This window comes from Tachypleus tridentatus, chromosome 6 (assembly GCF_004210375.1).
Source record: "Tachypleus tridentatus isolate NWPU-2018 chromosome 6, ASM421037v1, whole genome shotgun sequence".
NCBI lineage: Eukaryota > Metazoa > Arthropoda > Merostomata > Xiphosura > Limulidae > Tachypleus > Tachypleus tridentatus.
In genome coordinates, this window is record NC_134830.1 from 81,602,436 (window position 1) to 81,622,461 (window position 20,026).

Genomic DNA, 20,026 nt, shown 5'->3' on the forward strand with positions numbered 1-20,026 from the left:
CCAAATTTACCACTATCATATTTTACCTTGTATTCTTTTTCACATTCACCACATCTCAAATCTGGGATATTATATGCATATTTGGACTTTGTTCTACCTTCTATGCTAATTCTTACACAAACAAAAGATTTATTTAAAAAAACAACAACTTAATTTTGTCTGTTATCATCAAAAATAAAGCATAAAATATTTGGGTTTATGGGGAAGTATCTCATCAAAATTCAGTTTTATTTATTTCAAAGAGACTTACAATTCAGCCATTTCACATAAATTTGTCAGATTCCATACTGTTTCTCTTACCTTCTTTTGAGTGGAAAATAGTTTTTATATCTTAACATCTCCAGAAATATGAAGAAAACATTCTGTTTTATTATTAACTTTCCATCAAAACAAGCAACCTACATGAGGAAAACTAAAAATTCACCCAGTAATTATTATTCTAAACTTTTTAATGTAACCTGGAGTTTATTATGAAATATTACTGTTAAGGTAAATAAAATAACAACCTGTATCTCCAGGTTGTATCTTTATTAACTCAATATTTCACTATTGCAGTTTTGTCAGGAGCCATTGTTATCCTTCAAGTTCACTAATCTAGTTGAAATAAAATTGGTATATCATCATCTGCTAATCAAACATTAATACACATGTCTAAATGGATCAGGTCATGTTAACCCTATGGCTACTGGGTATTAATATTCCTGGTAGGTAACAACACTCTCATTCTATTTTATTCCAAAAATAAAACTAATAGATGAAACTGTTTACAATTTAATAAGAACATTCCTAAAACTGTATGGTTTCAGGAAAATAAAATATATATTTTTGATTTTTTTTTACTATTTCTAATAAAACATTTTGTTATTTAATGTAGTTATTTGTGCTCAAACTCTGAGTAGTTCACCTGCAAGGTGAATTTTATATGAAGTATGAAAGTACCATTCATTATCTTAGTTTTACATTTCATAATCTCTAGAACCTGCTAAATAAACATCAAAAGTTTGAGATAAATGTATGTATTTTATTTTTCATTTTCTCCATTATATCACTAACTCTTAAGTATTATCATCAATGTACAGTGCAATGAAATGTTCAAAATTGACAAATGAAAATATGTACTTACTTTTTAACTCTTTTATAGTCTTCAAATATCTTTGTGTCAAGTGCATAATTTCACATCTGTATCTTTCCAATTATGGTTTGTTTTTAATTATCCTTTCCAATTATTTGTAATTTATTATTTATATCTATACATCACCTGGTACCCATGGGGTTTTATAATTATTATCTGTAGGCTCTTAGCTGAGAAATATTTGCCTAAATAAGGTGGTGCTTGCTCATGTCCTATGTTTATAAGCTTTCACAATTCAGGTGACATATATCTCAAGATGGCTGATATGGGTATTAAAACTTTTATTAAAATAAAGTAAAGAACAATGTTTCAACCTTCAGGTTAACAAAGAGAGTTTGCAACATTTCACCCTGTTTGAAAATGAATGTATAAATGCACATTTCCTATCAAAGTGATATACTTCAAAAGTGAATTGCTCTTTCTGTTGGTAATAAGCATTCCAATCAACTTAAAACTGTCACTTATTAACACAGCTTCTATTTTGCGAGTAGGTGTAGCTGACATTAAACTAAAGAAATATTTACAACAGTTTTATGGGAAAGAGATCCTTTGTAGTGCTTGAGACAATAAGTAGCAACATGTGTATGGTGTAATTTGGACATCTGAAGGAAGTGTCTGCAGTGCACACACACATAATTTATTTTGTACTAATTCTTAAAGTTGAGAAACTGTAATTGTGAGAAGATCCTGTGGTACCCAAATGTACACTTTTTAATTATTGTTTTAGACGTTTCTTTTAAAATAAAGGAGTGAAAACGTAGATAATATAAAACTCTGAATTATAATGTACATGATGGTATTAATTTCATTAATATACATTGATAGTAACTTTTTTAGTTAAATTTTGAATGTAATTCAGTATCAATGCAGAAATAAATTTGAAAAATGGTGCCAAGTCTTATAGATTTAGAATATCAAGCATTCTTGAATTTAAAATGTTCAAACAAACTGAACCAACAGTGGAAAATAAATGAGTGAATCAACAATTAACCTATTAAAATCATAGGACTTAGAATGAGGTGTGTTATGTATATAAAGTAAATCTTAAATTTTGTATTCATAGCTATAATTCATCTATTATATCAATACATACATAAAACAATGTTGAAAAAGATATTTTAACCATTATGAAAACGTATAGATTTTGTCAAAGTTCAAACATATTTAAATCTTAAAAATAACATTAATGTCTCTATCACTAGAGGTCAGCCTTTATATTTCTTCACTTTAGGCTTATTTTTCTGGATTAAAATTATTCTTTAATCTTTCAGCCAAGGAAACTGCAACATTTAGATAACATCTGTTGAAATGCTTCTAGAATTTCTGTAGTGCTCAGTAATAGTGTTGTTAGTATTGAGATTTTAGATTTCATGTATCTGTTCAGATACCTTATCATTTATGGGTCAGCAAGTTTCTCTTATATACACTAGAGCATAAACTACTTCATAAACAGTGTTGATGGAAATGAACTTCATGTATGTAATGTATTTAATTACCATCGTTGGTTTGTTTCAGACGTTTAAATTCAAGAATGCTTTATATCATTTCAATATGATCTATATTCAATTGACTTATGATATTGTCCCAGTATAGTTTAATCTAGATTAGTGAACTTACAGAATATCAATAGTTACTGACAAAATAGTAATATCAAAATGTTGAGCTAATAAAAATATATTCTGGAGATATACAGTGGATGGACAAAATAAGTGTTCCCCCTTGAAATGCTGTTAATTTGTTATATCTTTTATTAGATAACAAAAAAATACACAAAACTATATGTTTTTTAGAATGCACTTGACAAGATCTGTTCAGCTATGATCTCAGATCATAAACATTGGCTTTCATAAATACTTGAACTTTTCATGATTTTAGTTGCATGTTCTAATGAAAAGTGTTGAGCATCTGTTGTAGTTTGTTAGATCTTCTTATTCCAATTAGCCTCCAAAATGATCAAAGGCATTTCTCTGCAATAATTAAACATGAAAATGAGACTCAAAATAATATACAACAGTTTCACAAGTTAATATTTAGTCAGCATTCCCTTGGATTTCAGTACTGCTTCATTGGTGTGGCACACTTTCAATGAATTTTCGCAGTAATTCCTGAGTGAGTGACTACCAGCCTTCTTTGAGTTATTCAAAAAGTTTATATTGGGTGTTTGGCTTGTGATTTTTCATTAATTGGTTTAACACAGCCCATAAATTTCAATGGGAGTGATATTAGGTAATTGACCTAGCTACTCCATAACATCAATTCTGTTATTTCTAAGATACCTTTTCATAACTCCACAACTGCAGAGAAACTTGTTTGAATATTTTGTAGGCTAATTGGAATAAAATCATGTAAAGTTCAGGTATTTACAAAAGCCAGTGTTAAATTAGGATTTGAGACCATATTTGAACAAATCTCAAATGCATTCTAAAAAATTATATTTTAACATATTTTTCTGTTATTTAGTGAAAGATATAACAGAATAATAACATTATCAAGGAGTAGACCATCTTTTTCTTGGCCACTTCTTTTAGATTGTTGTTGTTTTTATTGTAATATAACCCCAGTAATTAATATAGTGATTAAAATACATTGGTTCATCAGTTGAATACCCTCACTGTTAGCAGTGTTTTTGGCCATGTGAAGAATGAAAAACTTGTTCTGTTCCATACTATAGTAGAAGTGGTCAAGATGGTAATATAGTTTACTTTAAGTTTATTTTCAAAAATTCTAACTTAATACATAATCATAAAACTAAACAAACTACTTTTTTCTTGAAAAGAAATTAATTTGCATGTGTTTTTTTCTTCAAATTAAAAAAGAAATATCTATCTCACATTTATACAGGGGTTGAATATGTTATATTAAAACAATTTTGGAGCATTTTATTGTCATTGCAGTTCATACACCATATCTTATAGTGCTCTATCTGATTACCATGCATATTGACAATAGTCCTGCAGTTTAGTTCCACTGCAATAGATTCTATCTAAGGCTGTAATGTTCAAAACACAGCACTCCACCCTGGATGGTGCAGATAGTCCTTGAGTAGCTTTGAGCAAAATTCAAAAACAAACAAATCACCCTGAATGGTTTTCATAATATCAGTAGTATGAGGACAATAGTTTCCTATGTCCTGTTTCAACAGTCTGATTACATAGAAATCCCTAGGAAACTTGACCAGTATATCTTCATATGTTTCATTCTGCACTTCCTTAGGTATGTACCAGTTAGTTCTACGACATTTCACAGTCGCAATTTCGCACTCAACTCTTGGCAGCCAACAATTTAACAGCTGAGCTCGTTGGCAACGGACAATTTCACACCCAGGAGGCGAGTGAAGTGTTCAGGCAGGACCATAGTTTCCAAGGAATCAGGTTGTCGTGGAATGTGCTGTTGTCTTAAGCGCATCTGCTGTATCATGTGCTTGAGATTGTGCACATGTGGTAGGCTTGCTGCAACAGCTGCTGCTACTGTGGTGGTGTTGTTAGCCAAAATGGTAATAGGTGGCTCTGCTGTAGCACATGCCTGTGTTTTAATTGCAGATACAACTTCCAGGACGGATTTTCTTGGTCCATCAGGTGCGTGGCTGTGCTCCTTGAGGTGAGCTGTAACTGTATCATCTCGGACATGAATCTGTGATGGGCAGTGCAAAGTTCTGTAATTTTCACACATGTAGAAAGTTACCTGATTTCCTTCTTGCTACCCTTATCGAATAAATAAACATATCCATTGTTGCATGCCTTCAGCTTTCCTCTGTTTGATGTTACGTAAGTTACTGTTTTGTTCATTATGTTACTAATAGGCTGTTTGAAACTGTTTTAAAATAAATCAGTGAAAGTTTAACGAAAAGACTATGTTGAAGTTCTAACAGTAAACATAGACGTTTTATATGTTTTTTTTCCAGGTTTTATAGTGATGTCAATTTTCAAACGGATGTTAATTTGTTGTTAAGTTAACATTAGTAACATCATGAACAACACCAAAACATAACTATGTATTGCTTGGCTGGGTAATCATCCATTGCCAATTTTCCTTTGTGCGAAATTGTTGGCTGCCAAGAGTCGGGTGCAAAATTGCGGCTGTGAAATTGCAACTTCGAAATGTCAGGATACCATATCAGTTGAATGGAAGCTGTGATGAATAATTTTTATCATTGACCTTTGTATACTTGTGGCTCTTCACCTGTTACAAAACACTACAATTTACATACTTTGCTGAGGTACACCTTGATGCATGTCTTTCTAGGTGTACCTGGAACTCCTTTACTTTCCAAGTACATTGAAAATTTCAAATTCCAATTCTGAACACATCTTTATTATCAGCATGTATGAATATTTTGCATCAGAATATGCCCTATCTATAAGTAATCAGTTTCATGGTGTCATCACATTACTTATTAAATCCAAAGCAATATTAAAATAAAGTTGTAATATTATATTAGCTGTGGTTGTCACTTGACTTGCTGATTTGCATTTCAAAATTATTTTCAAATAACATATTCAGTACTTTGTATGACCATCCAAGTGATTTAGTATCACTGAATAATTTTATTATACTTCTATTATAAATAGGTGGCTTAATGAAAAAGATTACCTACAGTGGTACAGGAATGTTGGTTGTGGCTTCACTTTGTTATCCCAGACAGGCTATTGAACTAACACAGAGAGGATACAAGGTTGTTAGAGACCAATCTGTTTCCATGGTGAAAGAATACACTGGTAAGACAAAGTAACTATGTGTTAAGGTTGGTAAGTATTTAAAAGATTGCATATTTATTGCACATTTAAGTACAGTGCTGTTTACACATTAAAATAACTATGTTTTTGTATATAAACCATTGAATTAGAGTGGAATTGATAGCAGGGTTAAAAAAATTCAAGAACCAAATACATCAAGCTTACTGAAATTCTCTTTCATTTTAGCTTTCTGATTTACATAAGTTAAAAGAATACTCGCAGAAACACCAACCTACAGACAGCTGTTTGTGCTTATAATTACTACTTATAGTATTTATACCTCATTGAAAAGAATTTAGAAAAGGTGAACATTTTATAAAAAAGGATATTTCTCAGAAGTGCTGTGCAAGTGTTTGGATTGTACTAATATACGAGGGCTGTTCAAAAAATACGCGGACTGGCGTCATAAAACAAAATGTACTTTATTTAGAAGTTACAGGTCTGGGACCCCTTCAAAGTACTCTCCTCCCCAACGCACACACTTATCCAACGGTGTTTCCACTTGTTGAAACAGTCCTGGTGCGCTTCTTTTGTAATGTCCTCCAACTCCTTGGTCGCATTTGCCTTAATCTCGGGAATCTTCTCAAATCTTCTTCCTTTCAAGGGTCTTTTGAGTTTGGGGAACAAGAAAAAATCGCAAGGAGCAAGGTCAGGTGAGTAGGGGGGTGGGGAAGAACAGTGATCAAGTGTTTGGCCAAAAACTCACGAGTTCTGAGGCACAAATTTCACAGCAACGCGGTGCATCTTCAATTTTTCGGTCAAAATCTCGTAACAAGATCCAACTGATATCCCACACTCTTCAGCAAGCTCCCTGACAGTCAGACGTCGATTTGCCCGCACCAGGGTGTTGATTTTGTCGACGTGTGGGTCGTCAGTTGACGTGGAAGGACATCCAGGACGCTCATCATCTTCAATGGACTGTCGACCATCCTTAAAACGTTCATGCCACTTGAAACATGCCGTATGCTTCATAGCAACATCACCGTAAGCCGTGTTAAGCATAGCAAAAGTTTCAGTCACAGATTTTCCAAGTTTAACACAAAATTTCACAGCAAGTCATTGCTCCTTCAGGTCATTCATTCTGAAATCTGCCAAACGAAAAAATCACACTTCACTTAAAACCGCGTAGCTAATACACAAATTAAGATATCTGCAATCGGGAAATGGCGTCGTAATCAGCTGATCTATGCGAACCTAGCGACACCAAGCGGATTCCCCTGGAACCAGCTGGAGCCGCGCAATTCAAACAGTTCGCATATTTTTTTAACAGACCCCGTAAATTGTTTGTCTTAATTCTTTAAAATGTGAGCATCAAACACTTAAACAATAATTCATGACTTTAGAAGATGGCTCAATACATTTGTTTAAGAACTTGAAATAGAAAACCCTCTTACACCATTTCATAACATAGATTATTCTGATGAGTATTTTTTGAGATAATTTTAATATGTCTATCCTTTCTTTTGTTATTATGAATAATAACTTCAAGAACCTTTATTGAATCAGTTCTGGATAGAACATTGTCATTAAAACTCAAATCATCATTTACCTGTTCTCTTCATATAATCATATATTGTGACTTGCCGAGTAGCAATAGAAACAACTCATTATTTACTATTTTAAAACATTCAGTAAGATAGTCTGCCTGTGTCGGAAGAATCATATCACATGCATACAGATTACAAGTATCTTTTGAAGAAAACAAAATTAAATCATATTTACATAGATAAAAGGAGACCAAGTATTGGCTAATAGTAATCCATGAAACAAAATTTTTGACAGCTATCAGAAAGTTGAATTTTGTATTTCTTAAATAGAGTTTGGAATTGATTTTATCAGTGTTTTCTCAGTGTTACCAATATGTTCATGTTTGGTCATACATATATATATATAAAAGTATATATGCTAAAATAACCAATATTTAGCATGCATGTAAGTTGCTGTCGACTTCTGTCAAGCTTCAGTTTTACACATGAGTTATTAAAGTTTTTACATCAATAACTCTTTTGATAGAATTTATAAGGCATTTATATTTAGTACAGCAATGAAAGTTTTTAACAGAGTTGAATTTTCTCAGTTTTAATTTTTGTATTTTCCTTTTGTGAATTTGAAATTTTGTAATTTTACAAAAAGGAGAAGATCCAAGATTATACTGATCTACTGTAACTTTTCTAATTTACTTCTTAATAAAAAATTTGTTAAATATATTTAGTAAAATAAAGCTTGAAGCATAATATTAAGAGTTTTACTCTTGTTCATTATTGGTTAACCATTGATTTGTTTCAGAAGTAATGTGTATTTTTTTAAATACTTATTGCCAGAAGACTTTTGTGCTTTGAACAATGGTCAAATTGTACTACTTATAATTACTGTAATTATGTCTTAGTTCAGGAAGTAACATTTGAATTACTTATACATTTCATTAAGAGTAAATTAATCTAGTCCACAGAAATCATAGCTCAAAATTTTATATAGGTTTTTTCCAAACTGTTGCTTACACTGTGTGCAATGTGACAATTATAATTTTAGAAAATTGTGTAACTTGGCCGATGGTACTTGAGGTGAATTGCAAAGAACAAAACCTTTCAAGAAAAGCATGTACCACATTGAGAACTATTATTGTCATACCACATGAATCTAGTGTTTTTAAATAAATTCATACCATATGAAGATAATGTGAAATCACAGTAAATAAAAATATTGTTTCCTTACAAATAATAAATTTCCTGAAAACAATTTTTTAATATTTTTTTATTTTATTTACATTTTTACTATTATTTAAAGCATAAAATAGGTCAATCTCAGTGTTTACAAGTACTTTATGCTTATTAATTAAAAAAAGGCATTCATGTATGTTAAAGATAGTTATGTGAGGCCTCAAATTCTGCAGCTAGCAACTAGTACTCCTGTTTTTGCCTTTCAACTTAATTTTGACTTTTAGAATATTTTTATCATATAAAATAAAAGTCTTCCAAGCATTTTGAAACTCTTGGCTTCCTACAAACGTCTATTACTTAATTCTTTTATATATTAAAAAGTGTACAGTATTTTTGAGATATAGAATAAGACAACAGATTAAGAGCAACAGATTGACAGGCCCAGACTAATTTTGTGACATCCAATTATCAGGATATGACCTGAAAGACCTTCTCTCCTTGAAGAACTTCACTAGTTCACCATTGCCTACTCCTACAATTGATGAAATAGGGCAACAAGTGAGTGACGTACACTACTTTGGATTTAGATTTTTTGAGAATTTGTCAAAGAGAAACTTGGTAAATATATTCATAAGTTCTTATACTTAATTTTTTTTATAATGGGCTGTTGCTGAAGTGTGCACTCAAAATATTTATTTTACATAGGGTTTTTTTAAAGTTTAAATTCAAATCTCTGAAATTATTTCTTGTTGAAACTTTGCATAGTGCTATTATATAAATTTTGTGTGGCATAGCAAAAGAGAATTTTTTACAGGCACATAATCTTGCTACTAATTTGAATATAATATATCTTATATTATGTGACATAATAACTTTTCTTCCTTCAGTGCTGCCCTCTGTACACAATTTTTTTTTACTTGTCACTAGCCTTGAAACTACCACCTACCCCACGTTTCAACATCATTCAGCTATGTTGTAGCATGAAAATAAACATGCAACAACCCTCCACCAATGGGAGAGCAATACATTCTCCTGCTGCAGCTTGCTCCCTTTTTACTGCAGAACCAAATCTTCACTTCTCAATTTGGTATAGTGGAGTTCAGATGTCTTCAAAAGTTTGCTTTTGTTAATTAGATTTTTTTCTTGTAGATGCTTTTAGTTACCCTCAGCCTTCCTGCATATGGTGTGACAGGTATGTTACCTTTTGTCTGTATTCTTATTGTCTCTAAATTGTTATGTTTATTTTCCTTGGCCTTTTCCCTCCTAACATGACTCCTCTGTTTTTGGAATTTCTGGGTAGAAATTCTCTGTTAACCAATGTGTACCTACCTACAAGATTTTTGGATGGCTCTTTTATATATATATATATATATGTGTGTGTGTGTGTGTGTGTTGACTTTTGGAGATCTGATGTTTTAGAATAATGGGTGGAAGCTGCTTAACAGTGCTCCTTCATTTATTCCTTACCTGTTGCCACCTGCTCCTACTCCTATTTCCCATTTTCTTTAAGAGTCTTTATTCATTTCTCTTTCCTGTGTTTTGGTAGTAACTATTTCATGAGTTTTAACAAGTAGGAACACACTTGGCCAGATTTGTCCATCTATAGCACATTTTCACTTAAGATCTATGGGTGATTCAGGTAACTTTGCATGAAATTAAAAACAAACTCAACTTATGGATTGGAGAAAGAGTATCGATTCTCAGAAAATCTTGGATCACTGGTTTCAGTCAAGATGACAATGCAAATCAGTTTCTAAGTTTTCTCATTGTTCCAAGTTATTTTGTTTTTTACCAGTAGATGCATTCAGTTATGATTAGATAACCCTTTACTGGTATGGCTACCCTCCTATCTGTATCTTTCTGTTAGTTCTGTATTGGCCATTGTAAACTTGGTTTCCATTCTTTACAATTCTCCAGACAACACATCCATTCCCACTTTCTCTTTCCTAATTCTTCCTCCATCAACCTCAGTTGCCAATATTTCATCATGCTGTTGCCACACTCCAGCTTTACTGATGGCTTTTGTCCAGTCTCTTGTGAGGCAGTCCAGATTATCCTTGCATGTGGCTTCAATTTTTTTCCTATTCCATACATCCTTCTTCCCTCATGGTATATCTGATAAAATGGCATGTTTTTTTCAGCATTGGTCTCTGAATCATAATTACTTTCCTCCCCATCTAAATATTCCTCACTTCTTTAACCTGGCTGTTCATCAGTGGTTCTTCCACATCTACCATTGCTTGGTATTGACCAGCTTAGTCCTGTACCTTCCATTTTTTTCTGTTATTGCAGTGTTTTCCTTTTGTTGCATTCTAACCAGATCTTTCAATCTCCTTGTTCTGCACTTTTTCTGTAGCTGGATTGAAGCTTTCTACCCAAGATGTCAGTGGTTCATAAAGGTGTAACATCTTTTATACTGATTTTCATACCTTCCATTTCCTGTTTGTATTCTCTTTATGATCTGGGTACATTTCCATGTCCTGTGCATTTTTACAGATGTTATATTGCATGCACAGCTTTCTCTTTCTATTCATTTAACCATTGAAACTCTTCTTCTCAAAGAAGATTTTCACCTACTACCCTCGTAGGTGTAATTTGCCAACTTATCACATTGGCTTATTCATCCTTATCTCCCAAATTGCACTGCTTTTTCAGATGTCATCTCATCAGATTTGACATCTTACCTTTTCTATGGTTGGTCAGCTACATCATCACTTTGAAGAAATCATCCAGGCTGGCATGCGGACCACACCCAATACCTATATTTCTCATAACCTCCATCATGTGGCCATATCTTTCTTATCCAGGATTTCATATTCCACCTGTAGCCATACTACAAACAACAACAGTAAGTTGTTAAGTTTCTTTTCTTTTTTTTTTCCTTTACAGGATCACTTATCTCTTCTATGTTTGATCCTGCTCAGTGATGAATGGTGCTTATCCATCCTATCATCTTCTTCAAGATTGTTTTAAGTAGAGCAAGTTTTAGAAAGGAACTGGACCAATTGAAATGTATTTTGTTAGTTGGAGAACCTCCATCCTACCATGTAAAAGGAATTAAATCAGCCAACATAATCATAACAACAAAATTTGTATTACCCACTGCTGAGTTAGAATGTTTCACAAGAGTGCTAGTAGATTCACCTCATAGTATATTGCATCATAAGTATTTCCACTCCAGACTACACTGACTCATGGACTATCATGAGTAAAGCAGAAGGGAATTGCTGCACATCCCTCAGTTCCTTAAGCTGAATAAATCAATAGTGTTTTCTCCCCCTTCTATAAGTTCTTAGCCATTCTACACCATGGAACACATCAATCTATTTATTAAATAAACCAACTGACTGGGGAACCTCCATCCTACCATCTCCTGCAGGTTGATTCTCAGGAGATGTTGTTTTTAAAAAGAGTTGGACCATCTGACATATCTACAATCAAGGATGTGCTCCTTTTTCTGCCCAGTTTAATGACATACTTTCACGATATGCAATGAGTATACCTAGTTTAGCTGTATTGTGGTTTTCCATATGTCTGGTTCTTTAACAAGAATAGTCACACTCTAGGGTCATTTTTAGACACTTTCTGGAGGGTGCTTATCTAGGTAACTTTTGCACTAGTCCCTCCACCAGGTTAGTGTGGGATTCCAGCTATTATGTGCGAGGAGGTAAGATGTGTCAGAAGTTAATATATTCCCATACTGAAAAATATATTTCCAACAGATACCTCCTTTCACTCTTTCCATCCTTCATCTCTACTTCAAATACTTTTTGTCTTCCTTATCTTGAAATGAAGATTGGGTTTTATAGTAGAAAGGGAGCCAGCTGTGACTGGAGTGTTGCTCTCCTATTGATGAAAAGTTATTGCATGCTACAATGCAGATGAACAACAAGAAACATGGTTAGGTTGGAGTCTGAAGGCTTCTTACTGGTGAGTAAAAACATTTGTGTATATAAAGGGCATTACTAAAGAGAAAAGCTATTAATTGAGAGGAGGTATCTATTCGAAACACATTTTGAGTGTAGGAAAACAACTTCCATTTTTATACCTAATTGTTTTCAGACAAACATTTTTAGTTAGCCTTTAAAGATTAATTGCTACTATCTTAAAAGCTTCAGAACATGTTGACATTGAGTTCATGCCATAAACAAAGACTGTGCTGCTGATTAATTCTATCTGTGTGGATTAATCTGATAATATCTTATACTTAGTATGCATTATTAAGTCAAATCTAAGTGAGGATACAGCTCTTGTAAGCAAAAGTGTAGTAATCTTCCAGTAAATTATAACTAAAAGCAACTGGATCAAAAATTAAAAATCTGTGATGATGAGAAAATCCACTTCTAGAGAAAATTATATATTTAAAAATGGCTGGTATGGGTAGAGAAGGCACTAGTAGAGAAGAGAACAATGTTTCGACCTTCTTAGATGGCCTGACGATGACTGAAGAAGGTCAAAACATTGTTTGCTTTTCCACTAGTGCCTTCTCTACCCATACCAGCCATTTTTAAAACATATAAAAATTAAAAACTTGTGTATACGATATGTATGTATATATATATGTATACATTTTATATTAGCTCTATATGTGCATTGCTTATTAATTGCCTACTGTTCACAACCTTATCAACTCTCATCTGAGCCTATTTCACTGAATACTCATAGATGCTTATAAAAAAAAATCGTCACTTGTCATTACTGTAATACAGTACCTGATGTTTTACTTTAATATTTCACTATATTAAGGTTTTTCATGTAACAATAAAAAATCAGTAATAAGTATGGTAGTTACTGTGTGTGTTGTCATAATATTTTATTATTATGCTAGTTATAAAAGCTTTAATACTAAAAATGATCTTTAATATTTTAATATTTCACCATATTCTATGGTTACTATAACATTTAAGAAATGTACCATATTCTATGGTTACTATAACATTTAAGAAATGTAGAAATTATTAACTTTCCTGTAGATTATTATTATTATTATATTTACATACATACCTATGTATGTAAATCACAATCCCTTTTAAAATTTTTAACTTGAACTGCATGAACTGAAAGGGCTTTAATAAAGAAAGTAAATGTTAATACTTTTACTAGTTTTGAATATATGACATACTTATTATCTATAGTTCACAGCCTGCCATATCTTCTTGGTGTGATACTTCACAAGTAAAAATTCAGCAATAGTCTAAGAAACTAAAGGTTTATTGTGCTGAATATTGAATTCATTATGAAACTGTAATGTTACAACTATTTCCAGTTTCGCAAAAAAAGTAAATCGTAATTATAACAGTATCTTTACAAAGAAAAACACTGCATGAAGTTAATGTGTAGCAGCCAGAAAAGGAGAAAACTATTTATAATTCATAGAGTTTAACTTGCATTACACTGTTGAGTAGTTGGTTGATTTGGCACTCTATTTATTTAATTAAAAGAATTAAGAAAAAATAATACAATAGCAAATCATATATAAAAATTAAAGTTTCATTTATTTGATATTTTATTGTAACTGTAGAACTAAAATCATATATTTGTTTGAAGCATATTTGGAACTTTTTTTAAAATACAACAAATCAAAATTAAGATATTCAGTGTCTACTTTTATTGTTGTTGGATAAAACTACTTATAGGATTAGTTTATCTTTCTTAAAATTGGAATTATGATTTGCATAGACCAGTAAAACTTTAAATTTCATAATAATGAGTTTTACCTTGAAATTAAAAAAAAATGGATTTTTCCAAAAACAGGTCTTCTATTCCTTCCAGAAATTATAATGATTTACTTTTCAGTTTTATTCTGATGGATCTTTCTTTTTTCAATACTAATTAATCATTAGCTCAGTCTTGCAGCCAAAAGTAATTTATCATGAAGTAAAGTTACCATATACTGTACACTGCTTCCTTATCCTAAAAACATACATGCTCTCTCTAACTTTTGACAGAATAAGCCTAAATTAAAAGGTTCAAGTGGGGGAGGGATGAGGACCCTATGTCCTTGTAGAAGGTCTGAGGAGCAAAACCCCACCTGAAAATGATTTTCAGCAAGTTTTGAGGTGTTAAGAAAGCCCCTTCTGTTGCCTTTTATTCTATTTTGAAATAATTGGTAATAGAGAAAAACATTTATCAAACTAAAAATGACGTGATGAAGATAATCTAGTTTCAATGTTTAGAAAAAGGTTACCAACTTAAAAATTCTAAACAGTTTAATTTTCTCAAAAAGCTGAAATCTGTCTGACCATAGGAATTTTTAAAAAATAACAAAGTTTAACTGTCAAAAATTCTAAACTCTTACTTACTTAAGCTTCATAGTCACAAATGGAGCTGGACATTTAACCCAATTAATTGATTATGTCACTTAGTAACACAAGAATTATGGATTAATCAAAATTACAATGAAATCAATTAATATTTAAAAAATCATCAAAATTAATGTTCTAATTATTACTATTTCTTATTATTTCAACTATACAAGCAAATAAAATATTGTCACTGTGATTTATAATTAATATTTTGGAGTAATTCAAGGTTATTCAGCTTAATTAGAAAGATATAATCAACTAATCAAAATTTATGTTTATGGTTATTACTGTTTTCAGTTATTCCATCTATCCAATTCTTGTGGAAATAATCAGTTAGTTGAGTTTAATTGATTAATAATTCCAACAATTAATCAGTTTTTAAATTCCATTACTTGCCCACCTCTAGTTACAAATGTCTGTCTTGAGTCTGTCAGCTGCTGCATAATTTATGACATTTGCAATATTTTAAATATTAATGAAACAGCTTGTAACGCTTGAAATATTTTGGGAACACAAAAGATATTAATGTAATATTGATAAGCTAGTCTCCTAACTTTTTTTGCAATTACAAGCACAATCTTTTGTATATCATGCCATTTGCATTAATATCTTCTCTAGTTGGACATTCCACACATGCACATAAGGAACAATGCAGTATTTTATTTTATAAACCTAACAGAAATGGATATTTATTTTTACTTCAGTAATGGAATAAACATGTTAAACATTTCAATACTACAGTGTATTTGCTTTTTAGATAACAGGAAGACTAAGGAAGACTATTGTACCTTTAATGTCTCAATAATTTATAATACAGGAGTTTCTAACTTACTCTCTTTAACCTTATTTACTTCTCTACTATGCTATCTAACAATAGGAAGAATGATAATTTTCAGCTTATTTAATTTCATAAATCCTACACAGTTATTACAATGTTTATCATGTTAATAGCTTTATATGTAAATATTTTTCTGAGAAATGATAATTTAATGAAATAAGGTTATGGGAATAATTAAATAAAAAATGGCATTTTATAAGATTAATTAGGAAGAAAAAATCTAAGAAAAATTAAGAAAGTGAATTCAAGTTATGTAAGACTCATGTCATTTGAAGTAATCTTAATAAGAAACACTCGCTATCTATATTATTAATCATGCCATTGTTGGTTCAGTCAATACAGGTGGACATGTCTGTACTGTACATTTCAGTCCTGCATCTTGACAAGAGGATTGCATTGTGAGTTTGTTCCACAAATGATCTGTTGATACTTGCAGTTAATGGTTGTTAAAAACAGGTTAGGAGTTGAAGGCTATATGTCATCCATTTTCTTCATCCTTTCTGTCAAGGATTTTATGGAGATGTGTGGTTCATTAAAAGTGTTGAAAGGCACACTATTTAAACTGTCAGTGTCATTATTTATGAGCTAAATAATAACTGTCTACATATAGTTCTGCTTAATTTTTCTTGAGTTAGACAATAGGAACTTATTTGAACTTTCTTTTATATTTTATTAACATAGTAACTTTTGAGAGATGAAAAATAATAGTCTTTAAAAAAAGTCATACTACTAACAGATTTTATCAAAGTAAGGTCAATAAATTTACCACACATTTTCACAATGTTCATGCAGTTACATGAATAAAACTTTGTAGGAGCTATCATACTTAGATGTTGAGATAAGTAAAAAAATGTTGTAAATTAGTTGCATTAAAATTGTCGAATTAACAAACATGACTGTTTCTCACCAGGTACTAGAATCATTTATGAGAAAATGCAAGCATAACACAATCTAGGTTTAAAATTGTCATGCAAATTTATGTGCTATTACTAACACTTGGAAAATTTAATAACATTAAAAATTATAAACTATTTTATTTTGACCTTTCCTTCCTGGGACCTAGAAGATGTTAATCCCTTGAAACTAAGTTGACTTGATTAGGTAGATTGTGTGTCGTTGTCAGTTTTTTTCTATTTTAACTTGAGTATTCAGTTAGAAGTCATAGAATAATATAACTTTTGCCAGAAAATGTGTTGCAAAGCAAAATCTTATTTCTTTCAACCTCATCTGAGTCTGAAGCAAAACACAAGGTTCTTAAAGGTCAAGAGTATCTTAGCACCTTTATTGGAATGTGTGTTATGTCCTATCTGATTTTAGTTTAACTTCTGAATCTTTTGATTTGGCAGCTATCTCATCTAAGTATCAAATCGTATAAACAGACTAAAAGAACATGTGATTATATAAAAAGAACAATAATGGCAGATTTTCCTATGGAGTAGGTGACACCCACATAACTGAGAACCATCCTAGCTCTCAACAAGATGTATCGTATTTTGGAACATCGACTGAATTGCCAGTAGGATACAAAAAAGTTCTACCATTATCTTTCTTCATTTATAGCATGTCTCAAAACTACAGTATTCCTTTCTAATGGGGAGGACATGTGATGCCCTTAGTGACTAACCCAGTTTTGTTAGTATCTAGATTAAGGAGAACATAGTGGCTTCCTTGACCATTTTTTAATGCTAAGAACAAAATACTCAAAGTAAAAAGAAACTGTGAAATATATATATATATGCATATATATTAACTTAAGGTGTAGGGAACATATTGTAAACTTATATATAGAACAACTAATTTTTGTTTCTAATATTTTTATCTTACATCTAACAAGCAGTGTTTCATTTGTTCTTAATATACTTGACTCACCTCCAGTAGGCACTAAGAGCAGAGTTTATAAATTAACCAACTCTTATCATTCAGTAGCAATTTTTAAATTGTTTAACATGAATATTTCTATTTTGTTAATTTACTACATATATGTAAATTAATGAACTACCATAGAAGGTTTTAGTCAAAGAAATGTATAAATTGTAGGTAGATGAATGTATGATACCTCAAAATTCATTTTAATATACTGTGTTGATAATCCATAAATAGTGTCAGTATTAAAGATAAGTAACTCACCTGCATCAACATAAAAAGTATAATCATCAGTTACAGCTTTTTGTTATGGAAACTGATAGATTTTGTTTTAACTAACTACATTGATTTAAGATAAAAAATATGTGCCTTAGAATGCACTGTAGCATTATTAACTGATATTACATTCATATAGTTAAGACACTTATTACCTGTGAGCTAAAACAGGTTATTATGTTTCTTATAAAAATCTATATAGTGTGTGTGTTAATATGTGTGTATATATAAAGTCAAAGAAAGTAAATTATTAACATTTTTCAACTCTTGTGAGTGCATTACCTGTGTAAAGCATTTTTGATGATACCGTAAGCTGGAAGTAAAATGTATGTTTATCTCTAACATCAGTATGTTTTTGTTTTGTTTTTTTGTAAACCCTTTAGTTTAAATATTTACTTACTGTTTCTAGAAGAAGTATGCATTTTAATTAGTTACAAACCTCAATTCAGCATACATGCACTTTGCAAGTACAGTGGAGACTCATTTTTATTTACAATAGATATTGCCCAGTTACATCATACAGTTCTCCATGAAAAAAAGTTTACATATGTTTGTCTTGATATTCAGTAACATCAATTTATGTTGTATTTAAGCCTCAAATTTTATATATTCTGTATTAATATTTACTTTACCCCATCTGTAAAACAGGAGTCCAAATAGAACCAAATGCTAGTTCTCCATAATTTGAAGTGTCTCACAATAATAAATGATAAGTGCTTTCTGTATATACCTGTAATACTTTTTTATCTAATATGCTGCTTTGCATAGTTAGAGGTTCTTGCATGTATAACAGATATTACCTTGTAAGAAGGACTCCTGATTTGCAGGTGAGGATTAATGTTTGTGTGAGGCATTATTTATTAAGAATGCTTAAATGAATTATGACGATGACAAAAGAGCTGAAATGTATAGAAAAATAGCAAGTGTTTTAAGTGGCCGTGCTTCAATGATTATAGACACAAATTCCATCTCGATCAAGGTACTTGCCAGGAATTGAAAACTGCCCATCTAAATTTTTCAAACAAATGAAGTGCCATAGATCTCAACCTACTAGGGGAATATTACAAATTTATGGTTTTCTGGGAAACTTGCTTGTTATAGCTCCTGTAGCATTGAATACAGCCATTTATTGAGAAGCTTTAGGAACAAACCATGGGGATGGGAATTTTTTTATAGTTTCTTGATACATTTTCAGTCATGAAAGTATTCTTGCTAAGTTGTATATGTTTCAAAATGACAGAAATTTTGTTTCATAAGAAGAAATCATTAGCATAAGCAATACAATGAAGTACAAATTGTTTTCTTTATAGTTTGAAATATAAGTAGTTTCATTCAGTAAGTATATTAATTATTTATTTATTACTGTATTTCCTCTTCTTAGGCTAAAGAGAAACAGCCAAATGAGGAGACAAACACAAAGGATAAAATTGTACAAGGTGATCCAGGAATGAGTAATCCTGAAGATAAAGATATGTATACCACCAGAGGGGGATAAAAAACATTTGGAGGTAATCTTTGCACAATATTAAAACAAACTAATTTTTAGATAAAGACGTTTTTGTTTGCAGGTTTCAATAAAAATTACATAATTTTTCCATAAACCACTGTATTTCTTTAAATAGCTTACATTATTTTAACTTATTTTTTCTTGTATGAATCTGAACAATTATGATGCAAGTTGTATTAAGACCAGTTTTTAGCTACAAAACAAAAATTATGCAGATGATTCAGTTATATTTTTTGCAGATGGATTCCACAAGTTCATATACGTATGGTGAAGAGATTAGTATCATGATGTAGAAGAAAACTTACCCTAGTACAGAAATATTATCTATAAATATTTAGTTTCTGCTAAACAGTGGTGGTAAATACATTAACTTCTTGCAATATATTGAAACTAAAGCCACCTGAATTACTAGTTTAAGATTTTTTTGTACATGTAGCCAACCTATGAAGGACAATTAAATAAAAAAATTTGTATTGACCTTGATTCAGCAAAGATGGTATCTTATTATTGTTTAACTTTTTTTCAATTACTAAAAACAGTTTTGCTCTTTATTTTTTTTAGATTAAGCTGTTATTACCAAGTAATTCTTATAATCACATGAGATATTTGTGATTCATTTATTTATATAACCTATTTTATTTTATTTGAGTCAGAAACTCAAACAGCATTTGTATTAAATAACATAAGTCTAATGAAAAACTGTTAACACAATTTC

At 31.1% G+C, this 20,026-nt stretch overlaps 1 protein-coding gene across 3 annotated transcripts in view; it reads left to right on the forward strand.

Moving 5' to 3' along the window:
• The window catches only part of Mic26-27 (MICOS complex subunit 26/27), a 57,483-nt gene extending 37,689 nt beyond the window's left edge, over window positions 1-19,794 (forward strand). For 2 of the 3 annotated variants that reach the window (XM_076505771.1, XM_076505773.1), the window contains 4 exons: window positions 5,701-5,847; window positions 8,995-9,140; window positions 19,186-19,312; window positions 19,551-19,794. In XM_076505771.1, the coding sequence (XP_076361886.1) occupies window positions 5,701-5,847; window positions 8,995-9,140; window positions 19,186-19,299 (407 nt within the window). In that variant the 3' untranslated portion in view covers window positions 19,300-19,312; window positions 19,551-19,794. The remainder of the gene's footprint in view (window positions 1-5,700; window positions 5,848-8,994; window positions 9,141-19,185; window positions 19,313-19,550) is intronic. The other variant, XM_076505772.1, reaches the window with a different exon arrangement.
• Window positions 19,795-20,026: the final 232 nt, after the last annotated feature.